The 18,820-nt window shown below is 39.7% G+C and overlaps 1 protein-coding gene across 2 annotated transcripts in view; it reads right to left on the reverse strand.

Moving 5' to 3' along the window:
* Positions 1 to 14,280: 14,280 nt before the first annotated feature.
* Positions 14,281 to 18,820, reverse strand: part of SLC39A8 (solute carrier family 39 member 8) — a 73,066-nt gene continuing 68,526 nt past the window's right edge. For both annotated transcript variants that reach the window (XM_035709635.2, XM_049105007.1), the window contains exons 7-8: positions 18,525 to 18,709; positions 14,281 to 16,045 (exon numbers count right to left, since the gene is read on the reverse strand). In XM_035709635.2, coding sequence (XP_035565528.1) covers positions 15,896 to 16,045; positions 18,525 to 18,709 — 335 coding nt within the window. In that variant the 3' untranslated portion in view covers positions 14,281 to 15,895. The remainder of the gene's footprint in view (positions 16,046 to 18,524; positions 18,710 to 18,820) is intronic.

The raw sequence follows: 18,820 nt of genomic DNA on the forward strand, positions 1-18,820 counted from the left end.
TTGAAAATAATGTTAGTAATATTCCTGCTACCTATATATACTTTCAAAGACAGCAAATCTAGCATGATGGTGGAATCTTAAAAATACCTTCAATTAGAATTTTTTATAAATGGTAACAGTTCTGTGGCCTTGTTACTATGAAATAGAAACCATTCACCCTCCCTAAGTGATATTCAGAAAATAAAGAGGCTTATAAAATAATGAGGTAAGTGTCCACCACTCGCCAGACACATTTCATGCATGGTCCACTTAACACCCTAAGATAGAAATTATTAGCCCTGTTTTACAGATAAGGAAACGGAGGTTCGCAGAAGTATGACCAACTTCACACAGCAAATACATATCAGAAGTAGGATTAAATGTCTGGTCTGTTTGATTCCAAAATCTTTTCCCATTCAGTGAGTCTGCTGTTTCTATATTTTTTAAAGAAATAAAATAATTTTAAAAATTAATAAACTAAAAACAAGTGGTTTTGGTGACATAGATGAAATCTAAAAGTGTAAGTAGCTGAAAATAAGCTCATAGTAAATATTTAACACAAAAAAAACATTTCTATAGTTTATCCCCAAAACTTACTTTTTTAAAAGATTTTATTTATTTATTTATTTATTTATTTATTTATTTATTTATGAGAGGCACAGAGAAAGAGGCAGAGACATAGGCAGAGGGAGAAGCAGGCTCCATGCAGGAAGCTGGATGCGGACCCAATCCCAGGACCCCAGGATCATGACCTGAGCCAAAGGCAGATGCTCAACCGCTGAACCACCCAGATGCCCCCCAAACTTATTTTTATAATTACATACATAGGAGAAATTTCAAAAGGAAAATTACTTTTAACAGAAGTACTACTTAGTAAATGGTAGTGTAAATGATACATGAAAGAAATAGCATAATATCATTTAAAATAGCAGAAGCACTTAATGGCTAATATTGATTGATTAATTGATTGATTGACAATAGATCAGCACTAAAAAAATACAAGAGTTATATTTAATAAAATGTTCTCTGCTCGATATTATCTATTTTTGTACTGAACTTGAAATAGCAATTGCAAGTTCTGTATTTTAAAACCAGGTTGAAGGATGATCTAGTTTCTTTGCACCCTCTGAGTCCTTTTTAAGAAAGTTTTTTACCTTCACAAGTTCTGTGTAGGTACCTCACAAATCATTCCTTTCAGCTCTGATAAACAAAGAATTCAAGGACGACTCTTCCCACTAGTTTACTCTTCAACAGGAAAATAGCACCTTCAAAAATACCTTTTCCTGAATATCAATCTACTAACATTTCTTCAATGGACAAATAAATAAGGTGAAAGCACACACCAACAACATCTCAGGATAAAAACATAGTTTTGCCAGCAGATCATTCAAGCCCATGACCCATAACACAAATGGAAGCAGGACAGCTAATAAGGAGTGCCATCTAGAAATCAGGGGCTAGATAGCTTATGAGAGCAATTTTTTCCTCAAAACCCATGTCCCATTCTCCTGTGGAGGTGTGAGTTAGCTCACAGCTTAAAGACACAAGGAAACCATGCAAAGATGAAGAAGTCATAGGAACCCATTCTGTCAGCAAAAGGCAGAGGGGACCTGCAGGATGTGGACACTGCAGCCCCTGTACCTGAGCAGGGAAGTCTAGCATTGGCAACTACCTGGGTTGTACAGGAAGGGGAGATGTGACAGACCAGCTTTTCAGGGATGATAGCCCACCTCAAAGTCGTCTTTGATTTTCCAGGCCTTGTGATCTTAGGCACTTTATCTTTTTTTTTAAGATTTTATTTATTTATTCATGAGAGAGAGAGAGAGAGAGACAGGCAGAGGGAGAAGCAGGCTCCATGCAGGGAGCCCGACGTGGGACTTGATCCCGGCTCTCCAGGATCACACCCCGGGCCGAAGGCAGCACTAAACTACTGAGCCACCGGGCTGCCCCCTTAGGCACTTTCTTCCCTCTTTTCCTCTTGGGGATTATGTCCAACCACAAAACTTTCCAAAGCTTCTCTCCATCAAAGCAGTGTATAAAAATAGCTATGTCTCCTCAGGCCTAGAGAGCCTAGGCCCAAGAGCCAACTCTAGGAAGTGGAGAGCAAGTGCATAGACCTGAAATTGCTTCTTTTGTTTCTACCCAGCAACAATCTAGCACTCGCTAAAGCACTAAGTAAAGAATGCATAATGATGAAAACCTAGCAGGCAGGTCTGTTTAGTCTCTCATTGAATGCTGCTATCTAAATAGCAGAGCATTGGTCATGAAGGGGCTTGACTCCTACTGATGGGAAGAGCAAGATACCACCCTTCCTTCTGGGTTTTTCAGAAGCAGGGCAACCTCGGGTTAGAAATAAATAATTTGCCTCTTTTTCCTCCTGGATTTTTATTTTAATTTACTGTAAGAATTCTAAATATAAGATTTACCCTCTTCACAAAATTTCCAGTGTACAATATAGTATTGTCAACTATTGGCATAATGTTGTACCACAGATCTCTAAAACTTATTCCTCTTGGGGTGCCTGGGTGACTCAGTCACTGAAGCGACCAACTCTTGATTTCATGGCTCAGGTCATGATCTCAGGGTCCTGAGATGGAGCCCCGTGCTGGGGTCTGTGCTCAGCATGGAGTCTGCTTATCCTTCTGCCTTTCTTCCTGTTCCTCCCCCGCCCCACTTGTGCTCTCTCTCTCTCTCTTAAATAAATAAATACATAAAGTTTAAAATATATATATTCCTCTTGCTTAGCTGAAACTTTATTCCCATTGATTAGCAACTCCCTGTTACCCCCTTCCCCTTGCACAGACAATCATAGTTCTCTTCTTCAATTCTATGATTGTATCTATTTTAGATACCCCTAGATAAAATGCCTTTAAATAGATGGAAACATTCAGAAATAAAACATAAGTGTTGGCAAGAATGTAGAGAAGAGATTCAGATCTCTGTATACTGTTGATGGGAATGCAAAATGGTGCAGCCACTGTGGAAAACAGTATGGAGTGCTTCAAAGAATTAAAAATAGAGCTACTATATGATTCAGCAATCCCATTTCTGGGTGTTTATTCAAAAGAATTGAATCAGGATCTTTAAGAGATATTAGCATTTGCATGTACGTAGCAGTATATTATTCACAATAGCCAAGACATGGAAAAGATCTAAATGTCCATTGGTGAGTGAATAAAGAAAAAAATTCTACATAGATATAGCAGAATATTATTCAGCCTTAAAAAAATGAAGGAAATTCTGCAATATGTGACAACAGGAATGAACCTGGAGGACATTATGTGAAGTGAAATAATCTAGTCACAGAAGGACAAAAAAATATATATATGATTCCTCTTGAGATAAGACATATAGAGAAACTTCTGGGGGACAAGTAGAGAAGGGTGACCAGGGGCAGCATGTGACAAGAGAATTTGGATTGCAAATGGGAACACTAGAGAGGGATGAATCAGTTTGCTTTAATTGCTAGTAATTGAAAGCAACTCAAAGAGCTTGTACAACTAGGAAAACTGGCATTACACACATCAAGAAGCCCCAAGGAAGGGAGACCTCAAGGAGAAGGTTTGTTAATCCAGCCACTAAGGATGTCACCTCACACCACATTTCTACTTTCTACTTTGCTTCTTCAGGACTCACCTGGGCTTTCAGGTTATTTCCTCTCAGAGTCCCAGGATGAGCTTGCCGAGGCTGCCATAACCAAGTACCACTGACAGGGTGGCTTAAACAACACAAATGTATTGTCTTGACAGTTCTTGAGGCTAGAAGTCCAAGATCAAACCCTGTATGAGGTTGGTTCCTTCTAAGGGCATGATGGAAAATATGTTCCACGTCCCTCTCCTAGCTTCTAGTTGTTTGCTGAGGATCTTTGGCATTCCTTGGTTTGTGGAAGCATCACCCCAATCTCTGCCTTCAGTTTGTCCTGGCAGTCCTCCTGCATGCACATCTGTACTCAAACTTCCCCTTCTTAGAAGAACACCAGGCATACTGGATTAGGAACCTACTCTACTCCAGTAGGACCTCATTTTAACTAATTACATCTGTAATTATCCTATTTCCAAATAAGATCACATTCTGAAGCACTGGGTGTTAGGATTCCAACATAATTTTGGGGGGGACATGGTTGGGGAGGAGACATAATATGATCTATAACAGTGGAAAAACAGCTGCTCCAAATATCACATCTAGATCCAATGTCCCAAGGAAGTAGAAGCTATCTCTTTCTCACTCCTTTTAAGAAACGTCTCAGGACACATACTGTCTTCTCTTGGTGGCCAGAACTGTTTGATATGCCTACCTCTAACCAATCTCTGGTAAAGGGGTTGAAATTGGAGGCAAAATTACTGTCTCCACTGTAGACAAGGAAAAAGAGCATAGTGAGATATTTACACGTGTAATAGGGATGCACACTTATATTTTCCAGTCATCTAAGTTGTGAGAAAGTCTCTATTTTTGCTGATTGCATTTATTAGCTTTTTTAGAATAGTCACAGAAGAAAATAAAGTACTAAAAATGACAAATTTTGAATGATTCAAATTCCAACAACTAAGATTTCTTCTGAAACACAGCTATATCCATGCTTATTGAAGGAAGTTGAGAAAAAAGGTTAATATTTTACAAAGAACCAATTTAAAACCATTCATTATTCCACAGAGATCCCCCCTTACTGATGTATTAAAGAATATATTTCTTATCTGTTTATATTAAGCATATATAAACAAAAATTGGAATTATAGAATGTATATTGCTGAGAAGACTGCTCTTTTTATTTTTTAAAGATTTTATTTATTTATTCATGAGAGACACAGAGAGAGAGGCAGAGACATAGGGAGAGGGAGAAGCAGATTCCCCATAGGGAGCTTGATGCAGGACTCGATCCCAGGCCCCCGGGGTTAATGACCTGAGCCAAAGGCTCTTTTTAGTTAATATTAATCTAATTGTTTACATTTCCTTTTTTGTTGTAGTGATCATAGTAATCATATTATCTGGAGTGCCTCACCTCAAATGTATTTATAATCTATAGCGTAAATGATATGAAAAGGTATACATTTGGCACCAGTGGATACTATCCTACTATCTGGGACAACTTCCATCCAACATATTTGTACTTTGCAGGGCAAATATACCAAAATATATACATTTGGTACCTATGGATATCAATCAGACTGTTAAAGTATAAATGATACTATAAATGATGCCAAAAGCATCATTCTGATGATACTAAATGTATCATTTGATATCATTAATTACAAAGGCTTCCCATCTCAAGTGAAGTCACAGAGTGAAGTTCTTGGTTCCCAGCCATGGCTTGGGAGAGAAAGTCTGTTCAGAAAGGAATCAAACATTATTCATTAAGGCCAAAGTCAGATCGTCAAACGCTACCTCCTCTGTCAATTATTGCTTATCTGACTCTCATGCCAGCCTAAAAATTCCCCATTTGTGCTTAATTATTATTTGTCTATGTGTCTGCTCATCTGACTGCCCATGTCCTCTATCATAATACCCTGAATTGTGGAATCATTGGGGTTTTTTTACAAGACTATCTTCCCACAATCCTTCTAGAGCAGACATGAGCTCTGATTCATCTTGTATCCTCTGGGCCTGGCATCAGTATATGTTGTACTGAACAAATGAATGAATTCATTCATTCACAAGAGAATAAGCTCAGATTTTTTTCTCATTCTCTGTAATGATTCCCTGCACTAGTTTACCTTTAAAAAAAAAAAAGAGGTAAAGTTTGAATGGCTAGTTTTTAAAGATTTGGAAGAAAGTGACATGTAATTATTCCAATACTAACCTGGATATTAGGTTTAAGTATTAGCGAGGCATGTGCCTAAAAAAGCCAAGTGTCTATAAAAATCAAGTACTACCTTGACAACCAGGTGATGGTTGCTAAGAAACTGCATTTTTCTGTGAACACATGGTGTATGAAGTATGCCCTAGATTCATATCCTACATAAAACATCTTCCTTGGAGTTACCTAAAAAGTCTGATTTTGCATCGCTTGTCAAGGCATAGAAGTCACTCCCTCTGCTATGCTGCTCCTGCTATTAAAAATCACAGTTCTATACATAGAATATGATTTCAACACCATTATCTGTTCTGAACCTCAGCTTATTTAGATTACAGACTGAGGCCCCCCTTAGTTCCAAAGAGTTGCAGTCACTACTGAGGAACGCTCATCACTTCTGATATGCTAACATAGCAAAACACAGAAATTAAAATACCTGCAATGTTTCTATATTCCAAAGTGAAACAAAAATAAATTGGATATTATCTGCATGTTTTGAAAGACTTCAGTCTACCGCTAGTGGATCATAATGAAGGTTTTGCTATATGCTGCCCCAAATAGGAAGCCCACCCCACAATTTGACAATGAGGTCCAAAAAGTACTCAGCATGTGCTGAATTCAAGAGTTAGAAAAGCTAGAAACTGTGCTTAAAATAAATATCTAAATATGAACCACTGTGTTCCTCTGAAAGCTATTGCAGGTAAGAGAAACTCAAATCAAATTACCTAAAGTAAAAGAAGAAAAGGACATATGGAGACATTAGAGTAAGTCCTTCACAAAACTGAAGGACTCACTTAAAAATTAGAAATAGACCAAGGATGTCAGAGGTGAGAACCACTGAGGACTGAATAACTCTCTACCCCAGTCTTCAGCTGTATCTTCTACTTCACTCCAGGCCTCAGTCCTATATTCTCAGGCTCCTCTTCATATGAAGGATGTGACCAGCAGCAGCCCCGGAGTCATGTCCAAAAGGTGAGAACTCTGGCTTTTTGCTTCCACTGTGGGAAGTTGTATGGAAAGGTTATGACCGGCCTTGCCTGGGCATCCTGTGTAGCTTGTGGGGGGGCGGGGGGGTGTAGGTGCAGTGCTTGACAGGCCCTCCAGAGCCCCTGAGGATGGCAGCAACCATCTCTAAGAGGAAGAGTGAAGCTGTGACAAGAACAAAGCTGACATCAAGATAAGCAGAAGCCCATCCCTCCAACCCTGTCGGCAGTGTTCTTAATTCTTTCACCGGTTTTGCCACTACAAGACTTTAGGGCAGCCCATTCCTGATCTTACACAATTGTTGCCCTGAATATTCACCATTATAAAATGTCTTAAACCTCTTTAACCTTCAATAGTAAGTGATCGTTATGACAGTGCTGTCGAGTATTCTCACAGACATCTATAAAATGCTCGCACAGAATCCTGAGGTTTGGTTTTTGCAAATTAAAAGATTTGTTACTGAAAGGCAAAACATGAAGGTGGAGAAAGGCAGAAGATGCATAGGAAGTACCTTCCCAACAGTTTCTAAGATTTCTAAAATCAATGTTTCCAAGTTCATTGACCATCCCTCATTTAATTATAAGAATAACATTAAGGCTAACAAATATAATGAATCTCATTATGTATTTACAGGTGTCTGCAGCAACTAGGAGGAGCCTCTCAGCTCTCTGGTTATATTCTGGATTGCCTGTTTTTCCCATTCAGATATGCCTCATAATAATTCACAGTACATTTTCAATGAGGGAATATAATACCTCTATAGGGGAAAGATCCTCATAAGGCACAAACTGCTTATTCAGCAAGTGTTTACAGAAATGCAGTTACTCTTCTCTACCTAGAAATCTGTCTTTATTTAAAAAGGAGTGATACTTCCATTTAAGAAGCGTCACCACACAGGTAGTTGGGATTTTTTATCTCTTCAAAAGATATTTATCTGTCAGAAGGGTAATAAGTCCATTTCACAGCTAATCTCTCAAAACATCCTAGATATTCTCTGTTTGAATAGTCAGCCAGACAAATTAATCTAAGTCAATTCTTCCCTGTTAACCTAAGAACACTTAATGCATGTCTTCTGATCATCTTTAGCCCTATGAATTTTCAGTTTGCTGTCAAACTGTATTGACTCTACTCCTATTTTACCCACTTTAGTGTCTTACTCTCTCCCCCCTGATTCACAGAGCCGTCTCCTCTTCTGGGCTAAGACATTTCCTGCTTATCAGTCATAATCACAACAGGAAACAAATGGAATCACAACAGGAGAAATAAGGCCACCTAAGGTAGGATAAGGTGAGGTGGGTTCATTTATTTAACAAAGGTTTAATTGCAAATATACAAGTGGAACATAGGGACCCACCCTTCTCTGTGAACCTGGGGCTTAGAGTATCCCAGCTGCCAAGGGCACAGGAAGGGTGTTTGAGAGAAGCAAAGGAGCAAAGGAGGGAAATCCACAGACTGGTGCTAGCCCAGTAGCTGTTCCATGAGGTAGGTCCAGAAACTAAAAGTAAATTTCGATAGCAATTTGATAGAATAATCATAGATCTCTTGTATCTAATAATAAAAATAGTGTGGATTATCTATTTCTTTATTTTAAATTTTACTTCATTTTTCTGGTAATTCTTTTGCACTTTATTTACAAAAGTACCAACCTGCCACAAACTGGAAATAAGAAAAACAAATCAGCCCTTCATTTTGGATAATGTAAGAAGCTCTGCTCTGGAGACTTTCCAGAGAGGAGCTGCCCATAAGTTACCTAACACAAACAACCTGAGGGAACCCAGTGGAAAGACAGTCAAGGAAATTGATACCCTAGCCTCATGCTCCTCTCTCCCTCTGATGTCCTATTGAAGTTCCCCATGGACTAAGCCCTCTGATGGCCATACAAGTCGGTCCTCTGAGACAAATAGCAGGATAGAGAAGTGTGGAGAGTGGATCTCCTTCCTGTACAGTTGAAAAGTGTATGTCCCCAACATAGCAAATGCACAAAGTTCCATCATCACAAAGCAATGTCATTTGGGTCATAACCCCCCGTGCCACTTACCAATTTATGACCCCTCAGCTCCACATTCACCCTTCGTACTTGCTCTGCCCAGATGGACAGAATTCTTTACACACCTCTCCTGCGCAGGGAGCACCGTACTGAGCTCTCAGGAGAAGGCCCTGGGGGTTACTGCCAGGAGGAAGGGGCTCTCCTACTGTTCAGTTCAGCAGTGTGGCTGGCAGGACTTCGGTCATGCTGTACCCCAACCATACACCCAACCAGACACCATGTCCCTCTGCAAGCTCTCAGCTCCAGCTCGGCCTGCTATTAAAAATAGAACCCATTTCCCAGAATGGTTGCGAGTACTAATTTTTAAAACGCATATATAATCAGTATACTGACATGCAGTTCACACAGGGTGAACCAAAAACAACTTTGATTTTATTCCCCACCTGCCTGGGGTCTGGGGCCTGGGACCAGGGCAGTCCTTCTACCCCTGGGTGAAACTGAGGCTAGCAAAATGACTGTTCTGACACAGGACTTGGGGGGACAAATCCTACAATCACATAGTCCCAGGTCAATTATAGAAAGTATCCAGTCCAGGGACGCCTGGGTGGCTCAGTGGTTGAGCGTCCTATCACTGACAGGAGTCCATATCCCCCAACTGTAGATCAGAGGGAAAGAGGAGAAATTAATCAGAACAAAGGAGCCAAATGAAGTCTTATTGTACATGAAGCTTGAAACAACTTTTTTCTTTAAAATCTTGAAACAGATATGTTCTTTAAAATAACAAAACCTTCGGGCACCTGGGTGACCCAGCAGTTGAGCATCTGCCTTCGGCTCAGGGCGTGATCCCAAGTTCAGGGATGAAGTCCCACATCAGGGTCCCCGTAGGGAGCCTGCTTCTCCCTCTGCCTATGTCTCTGCCTCTCTGTGTGTGTTTCTCATGGATAAATAAATAAATCTTTTTTTAAAAAAGAAAGTATCAGGCAGCTCGGGTGGCTCAGGGGTTTAGCGCCGCCTTCAGCCCAGGGTGTGATCCTGGAGACCGAGGATCGAGTCCCGCGTCGGGCTTCCTGCATGGAGTCTGCTTCTCTCTCTGCTTGTGTCCCTGCCTTTCTCTGTGTCACTCATGAATACATAAATAAAATCTCATAAATAAATAAATAAATAAATAAATAAATAAATATTTCTCTTTAAAAAAAAAAAGTATCTAGTCCAATATACCAATCAGTACTTCCATCTTTATTCAAAGACAAGGCATGTGGGAAAAAGTCCTCGTCTTTTATCTCTTTTACTCCCCATGTTTGCGGATTGTGGCTTCTGGCCCCTCCAGAGTTTTCTCTCCCCCATCCTGCTTGGATGGGGGAGAGAAAAAGAGTCATAGAAAGTTCTTATTTGATGGATACAAAGTGTGGCTTCATGTCACCTGGACTGATAGGTGCTAAAGGCTAATTTTCTTTCTCTTACTGACACTTTTAGGATGCTTCAGAGAGGCTCCTTCCCAAAGATATTTTCTAGTTCTCCACCTGCACCACCTAAGTCCTTGAGTTTCTGGAAGTCCACCCAGTACTCACCTTCTCTGTCCTCAGAATAGTATCCCTCTTACACATGACTTGAAATTGTTCCAAACCAGACAGACCTCTTACCCACCACATGGCTCATAGTAGGTGAAGGAAATATTCATGTATCCTTTGTCCAAAGAACTCTAGTTCTGAAGGTCTAGCCAAATGCAGCAGCAACTCTCCCCACTTGACCTCCAGAGCCACTTACCAGGAAACTCTCAGCCTCTGTTTCCTGGGGGGGAGTCAGACACCAGTTCACCCTGTCTATCCTGACTGCAGCGAGCTCCCACCGAGGATCCTGTAGGGCATGCTGGTGGAGTCTGCCCCAAAATATAGAATGAGAGAGGTTTTATGCACTTCCTCAGCTTTTTGAGGGAGGGAACCATTCCTGACTTGAAATCTTCCTAAGAGACTTTGCCTGTAACTCATAATTTTATATCTTTATTTTTCTTTCCCATGACACCTGATCAAATATCCCTTTGGTGACCATGGACATGGTCATAAATTTTCCACTTGTTGCCTTACTGGGGTTTTACCACAGATTGGTCTACAGGATTGTGGGGATGACATATGTGATCACTGCAGTAGGAATTAAGCTATCATATAAAGCTTAACTCATGCAAACCCTACCATCAGCAACACTCTTTGGTAATCTTGCCATGCACACGCAAGCTAAATGACCTTGAGATTTGATGTCTCCAGTGGCCCATCTAATTACCTACAAAATCAGGTAAAAAAAATAACATTTTTGACTCAGCTTTGCTTATGCTAAATAGCTGTGATGATCCAGCTGGGGGATAAATGATTTTTAAATGTTATTTCTGCCAAAATCTGCTAATAGTACTTAGTTTCATAGTTCTGGATATAAGCCTAGTGAGCAGAAGAGTTTTAAACAGAAAGATCAAAGTCCATAGGAAAAGAGTTTTATTTCAGTTTCCTTCGAATTTAGACCATCCTATAAAAAAACATGAGATGTCTTCAAGGTACAGTAGTACTCACAACAGACCAAGATAGAGGGACTATAAAAGGAAGTAAAAATGTTTATGAACAATACTGTTTGAAGATAAGACCGGTCAAGTGGGTCAGTATAATTAAAATAGTCAAGGTGGCAAGGAATTAGTCTGAAAGTAATCATGAGAATCCCTAAAAGAAGCAGTTCCCTGAACTGCCCATTCCAGAACCATCTAGAATAATAAGTTCCCCCAGTGAACCAGACACAAATCTGTGTATACCTGAGAGGGCCACTAGTCTACCCAATTCCATTCTTCACTTCTTCTTAGTAACATTACCCTGATTTTATTGGTGGTAGTGTATCTAGCTAGAAGCAACATTTCCCAGCTTCTCCTGCAAGTTGGTGTGGCCATATGACTAACTCTGACCAGTGAATGTAAGTAGAGATTGGTGTATGTTCTTTCTGAGAAAGCTCCTTTATGGGGAATGAAGAGATGGGTGTGAATTTTTGTTTTCTACCCATTCCTCCCTTCCGCCATGTGGAATTAGATTTTAAGACTGGATTTCTCTAGCAAATATCTAAGAACATGAAATTATCTTGAACTCAGAAGCCACAAATGACAGAACGGATTCCCAATGACTAAGAAACTGCCATGCCAGCCAGCCCTGCACTGCTGCAGCAACATTCTTTTGTAAGAAGGAAAGTAAACCTGACATGTTTAGGCGCCTATCATCATATACCACCAAATCCTAAACACAGTGATACTGGCATTTTCTTGGCCTTACCAGATCCCAACAGATGACTTTCATTTTCACTCAACTATAACTATCTCAACAATGCCATCTGGTTGCCAGTGAGAGCAGCATATCATTTGGAAATGTTAAAATATGGGGGGAAATGCACATCTTAAGAATTAACAGAACATGTATTCAAGTTTTTAATTCATCCTGTTGCCTTGGCTTGCCTGCAGTCTTACTGGTAAACTCATTGCTTATGAGACATAGGGAAGCTGGAAGCCTCCAGCATAGGAAGTTGAATAGCCATGAGAGCATGCCTTGTGCATAGTCATCACAGAAAGGCAGCTAAAGGAAATGCAATCTAACACTGCTATTGCAACCTACAGCTGGGAGAAGGCAAAGTGTCAGTGAGAAAGCAGCTGTAGCAACATCAATGTTAGGGAACTTATTTATTGCAAGGTTAAGAACTCTAATAGACCAAACACAAAGAAAGTCTGGAAATCATGGTAGCCCACTGATAAAAACTAAAGTGAGACCCAAAGGAAATCAATGCCAATCAGAGCATGGAGAGTAGACCAGCAGTTCTTCCCCTGGCACAGGCCATGAGGAACTAGTTCTGATAACACACTCATGCTAATTATCTGGTAAACTCCTAGTGCTGTTTTGGTTCTTCTCAATTAATTCATTTTTAAAAAATTTGAGCTCTGGTTAAAGAAACCCTTGTAGACATGGCAGGGTTTACCAAGCATCTCAAGATCATTATAAAATGCCACTGAGGGATGGTTATACAACTGGACTTCTGTGTTGGCTATGCTAAGCAACTGCCATAGAAATGAACGTGCAGGGTGAGACTCACAAACCGAAGAAAAATAAATTATCCTGACTTGGGGTAAAGCAGTGCTATATTGCACACAATGACGTACTAGTAAAGGAAAGGAAATAATATTCTTATAAAAGGAGTAAGGATAGTGATGCCTGGGTGGCTCAGTGGTTGAGTGCCTGCCTTTGGCTCAGGTCATGACCCTGGGGTCCTGGGATTGAGTCTGGCATTGGGCTCCCCGCAGGAAGCCTGCTTCTCCCTCTGCCTACGTCTCTGCCCCTCTCTCTGTGTCTCTCATGAATAAATAAATAATGAAATCTTTTAAAAAAGGAATAAGGATAAATATTAGAGTTCAAACGAAGTAATTCTGGAAGCTGTGGGTGGATTATTATTGATATGAGAGTTATTTTTTACTAGGTAACATAATAGTCTCTGGAGACTACCTAGGTAAGTTGAAACTGTATTTCTCCACTCTTCTGTACTAGAACTGCTCACCTGTGCCCTTTGACCACATGACTGTAGCACTTCCCACTATAGTGGCTCCACATAGATGACCCCCAGCCTGAAGCGGAGCCACCCAGCAGAGCCCAGGCTATATCAGCCAAACCTCACCTGCAGACCCATGAGCACAAGAATAACACATTGTAAGCCTCGGGTCTCGGGGGCGGGGCAGGGGGCGGTCAGCATGGTGATAGGGGCCAGCTATGTCCCCCAAGTCTTTATGCTGAAATCCTAACCCCAAAGATTATGATATTAGGAGAGGGGGGATTCAGAGAAGGTGCTTAAGTCCTTAGGTGAAACCCACATGAATGGGATTAGTGCTTTTAAAAGAGGGTCCAGAGAGTTCCCTTACCCTTCTGCCACAACAAGAAAGATGCTGTCCATGAAGTAAATCTGCCAGTGCCTTGATCTTGAACTTCCAGCCTCCCGAACTGTGAGAAACAAATTTCTGTTGTTTTTAAGCCCCCCAGTCTGTGGTAGCCTGGACGGATAAAGACAGGGTCTAATTCAATACTCAAAAAACTGCCAGCTAAAAAAACAACAAAAACAAAAACAAAAACAAAACTGCCAGCTATCAGTAGGCTTTTGTGAAAGTTCAATAATAAAAAAATGAAAGTACATAACACAAAATGTAATGCATTCAAATAATTTTTGGTGTGTCAGAGTTGAATCTTTAAAGTTTCAAATTAAGGAATATTTAACTGGTTTAATGCATGCCTCAGTATATGTCAACTGATTTTTTGAATTGTTATCTAGGATAATTTAAGTATAATCATGGCTTTCCATATCCTAGCTTCTACCCACAACCATAACCTCCAATAAGAGGCTATTTTCTTTTTGCTTTTTGCTTTTTGGGCCTTCATGTCCTATCACCTCTGTTTTCCTCATAGTTGAGGGCAATGACCAAAAAATCAACAGGTGGAGAGAGTACTATGAAGCACCCAGAGAGCCCCCACACACAATGATCTACACCGAATGAGAGTTTGTTAAACTATCTTGTTTTAATATCACGTAAATAGTTTCTTAACTCAGACATACAATCTGTGCTTTAAAAAGGTAAAGATTATTTCTTAAGACTGAATGTAAAAAGATTAGATGATAAAAATAGATTCTATGTTTGCTGATTAATCTTTACAGTATTTATTTTGCTGAATATCTTTGCAATAAACACATCACCAATTTCCTACTTATCTCTCTCCCTGTAATGCCAAATACCTGGAAGTCACTCAAAAAGATACATATTAAAATGAACAACGAAGGAGACAATGGATGGCTTCAGCGGTGTTTACTATTTGGTCAAAGAAGATTTTTTTTTTTTAATTGTCAGTCATAAAGTGAAATCTACATTAACAGATATGTTAAATATTGATCTAATCTGCATTATTGCTGTGTGACACCACTGTATGGTCTGTGAGCAAATGGGATTCCTGAGATCATTGTTGCCCTTTATCCATCACTTTCCTCACTGTCAATCATCTCTCCTGAAGTGACGTGGGAGTGTGAATTGGGGTTAGGATGTTTAATTGCAGACCAACTTTCTATAGCTGCTAACGGAGCAAACAGGCCCTATCACCTAAAATAGGTACAGACATAACCATGGTACGTGGAAATTTTTTCAAGGTATGCCATACAGGAAAAATGTAGATTGAACACAGAAGTCTTTTCTGATTGCTCTCAATCACCCATAAGCAATGTGTCTTCTAGTTAATCAGCCCTTGATATAGCAGTCCATCTGTTATTTTGCATTTATTTAAAACATCCTCTGCTAAATAATCGTGTTTATTTTTAAAAGTAAATTGCTTAAAATTACATTCATTTTCTTTCTCCAAACCCACGGAGTCTTTCCCTTCATAGGCAGACACATGGTATTCTGAAGCCGAGCGGCCCAGGTGTTATGGTATAATTACAACCTAAGTCATAAAAAAAGCAATTCCGGATTTGTGCAGGATCCACTAGAGCTCCCACTTAGAGATGATGTGTGAGACCAAGTCTGAACTTAGTAGGGCTAACAAAATTTTACTGGTTTCAGAATTCATATTATTTTAGGATGGGTTTTAAAACAATCCTGCAGGTCTCTAACTGGTATATAAAACAAAGAAAAGCTGTGAGCAATCTTTCTTCCCTAGGCTCATTAAGGCCTTGGAATCATTTATATCTGTGTTATATGCATGTCGATTCTCTTCCACATGTTAATGAAAGCACTGGAACAAATTGGCCAAAAGAAAACCACTCTGAAACTGCCTGAGCTTTTGAGCCTGCCACAGAGGTTTAAAGGCTTATACAGCCTAGCTGTATTCATCTCTGGGTCTGGGTGTCTAAATGATTGTAGAATGCATGACACATGAAGAAGTGGGTATTGACCAAAGATCACCTATACCAGCCTTTCTCAGACTGGAACTGAAAACCCTTTGAAGCATTTTTAACAACAAACAATGGCTTACTTCACAGATCTAAAACCAATAATCAGTTTTCTTGACCTACAGTTGAAAATAAAATTATCTTTTAACTAAATAGGATCAGCTTAAAAATCCCTTTGGAGATGTTTTTATTTATTAAATGCCTTCATTAAAAACACCATCTTTCATTTGCTGTTACTCCAATTCAATTTCTCCTGCATACAAGGTAATGAGAAGAATGGCTGTGAATCCAGTTAACATTCCAGCATTCTGAATCATGAAGTAAGTAAAATCGGTTTTTCTTCCAGTTATCTTTTCTCTCAGCATATCGTTCATCTCTGGAAACTGGGAAAGAGAGAGAGAGATTGTTAGATAACTGTTGCCATCTGGTGGTAAAATGTAAAACAGTGGCCTAGAGATTTTTCGCGGAGGGGGGTGAGGATTTAATTCAGACGTTTAAGCTTTAGTAGAGATAGCATAAAAGGGACATCTAGCCCTATCAGACACTAACAGGAATAAAAGTATGGAAATAGTGTTCCCTAAGAGAGTGAATCAGTGGGATGGTACTTACCTCATTTTAATGGTCCTGTTTTCCTTTGTCCATCTGGCTCTCTCTCTCTCTCAGCCCCCCCTTACTCTCTATGCTCCATCCACACCATTCTTTCAGGACCTCAGATGTACCCACCTACTTTCCCCTGTCACAATCTTCACACCCACCCAAACTGCTCTCTGAACTCTTCCCCCTCCAATTTTCCAGTGAGCTACACCCTTGAGGTTTCAGTTTAAATCATACTTTCTAGCAAGGCTTCCCTGAGCCCCTCCTAATTTATAATAAATCCCCCTAATATCATGTCTCACCACATATATTGCTTTTCCTCTTAGCTCACAGATTTTTTTTTTTTACTTGTATTTATTTAGTCATGGTGTGTGACTTTGTTCATTGAATTTCCAGTTTCCTCTCTTTAAAGACAGAATGCCCCCCAGATGCAGAGACCGTGGCTCCTTTCCTCACTCCAGTGTCTCAACTGCCTTACAAATTCCAGGCCAGGCACAGAAATGTCAATCTATAGTAGCTGATTAAGTAAATTTTTAGAAATCACTATATACTTAATTTCTGTTCTCTTCAATTTGTTTCCTTCTACTTGCACTACCCCTCACAAAATCTTACAGTTTTTATGTGCTATTCTAGAATTGAAGGTTATAACAATCTCATTATAGTGAAAGCAATTAAAACTCCAAGTTCTGTACTTAAAATCTACCCTCACTCAGCAAATATACTCTACTAAAAAAGCTGCATAAGATCTGTAAATGCCAGCTTTTTATTTTTTTTAAAGATTTTATTTATTTATTCATGAGAGACAGAGAAAGAGAGAGAGAGAGAGAGAGGCAGAGACACAGGCAGAGGGAGAAGCAGGCTCCATGCAGGGAGCCCGACATGGGACTCCATCCTGGGTCTCAGGCCCTGGGCTGAAGGCGGCACTAAACCGCTGAGCCACCAGGGCTGCCCGATGCCAGCTTTTTAAAACATATTCCAAAATGATTTGCTACATATACAATGGCACATTGTACCAAAGCATTCAAGATGTCTCCAGAATCCAGTCAATCCATGTGCCTGATTTAAGAAACTCATTAGCAGGATAAAGTGAGTGAAAGTTATGAAACTATTCTGAAAAAAAAACCAAAACTGCTATAAGGACATAAGGCATCATTTATTAGTATTATTTCCTTAAACTGAACAATTCTAATAGATTCCATTCTTATAACAGAGAAACGAGTGATGCCCTAGCATAGATACAGTATGAGACATTAGTTCTGTGAAGAAAAATATAAATGCAGTGACAGTGCCAAGAGATGAAGTGCTTGCTCTGATAAGGGCTTGCAAAGAGCTAAGACCAGAGCTAGACAGTTATCATTTGGAGCTAAGAATGCATTTGAAAGAAGTTAACTTATTAAATTATGTATGTAGTACTTATTCAGTTCCAAATGCAAAGGAAATGTTCCTTGATTTACATATATGTGGCACATTTTCATTTTGTAGAAAGCTGTCCATGATTCATTTGAAAACGCACAGAAACACTGATATTCTCTCTTACACACACACACATATACATAGTGACATAAAGACATAGACACAGCACAGACATAAACATAGATACAAATACATACCAACCCAAGTCAATGTTGTTAGTTCAATTTACCAGCCCTAGTTTAGCCCAAAAGGCTCTCACTGTTCAGAACTTTGAAATAACAGGCCACTAGGGTGGCTCAGTGGGTTAAGTGTCTGCCTTTGGCTCAGGTCATGGTCCCAGCATCCTGGGATCCAGGCCCACTTCTGGCTTTCTGCTGGGTGGGGACTCTGCTTCTCCCTCTGCCCCTCCCCCATTCACATTCGCGCACACACACTCTTGCTCTCAAATAAATTTTTTATAAAAATTTTAAAGAACTTTGAAATAACAAAATGCTATTTAACAAGTTATCCCTTTCTAGATGTGACATCCTCACAAAAGAGGGGGTAAGGTCCCATGCGGACACACTATAGTAGAATGCAAGGTTTACCTCCCACTAGGCAAAAAACCTATGAAAATATCTCTACTTCAGCAAAAGTAAATCATTTCATTTTTTTATCAATAAGATCATAGATCAAAAGATCAGTGAGAATCTACTTTGGAATTACTGTTAGTACAAGAAGAGTTATCTCTTGAACCAGGAATGTTTTAAATTACAACAGAATTTTCACATATGAAAGTGGAAGTTTACCCTTAGCTCATAACACAGATGTTTATTTCTAAATTTTAAATTAAAATAAAATATTAAAATTTCTTACCATATCTGCCAGAGAAATATAGAGGAACATGCCCCCAGCAAGGGCAAATATAATATTTGGAGCAAAATTGTTGCCCACCAAAATGCCAAAAGCTAGCCCAACGTAGCAGGAACATGCCGAAAGGAAATTGAATAACAGAGCTTGCCGAGTGCTCATTCCTGCACTGAGTAGGATCACAAAGTCCCCTAGAAAAAGAAAAAAGTATCAAGTGAGTAGTTTTTGCTATTTTTTGGATGAGGAAAGACAAGCATCAATGTCCAACAGGGGCTCCTTCATTGTGATGCACCAATGGTATT

This window comes from Canis lupus, chromosome 32 (genome assembly GCF_003254725.2).
Source record: "Canis lupus dingo isolate Sandy chromosome 32, ASM325472v2, whole genome shotgun sequence".
Classification (NCBI taxonomy): Eukaryota; Metazoa; Chordata; class Mammalia; order Carnivora; family Canidae; genus Canis; species Canis lupus.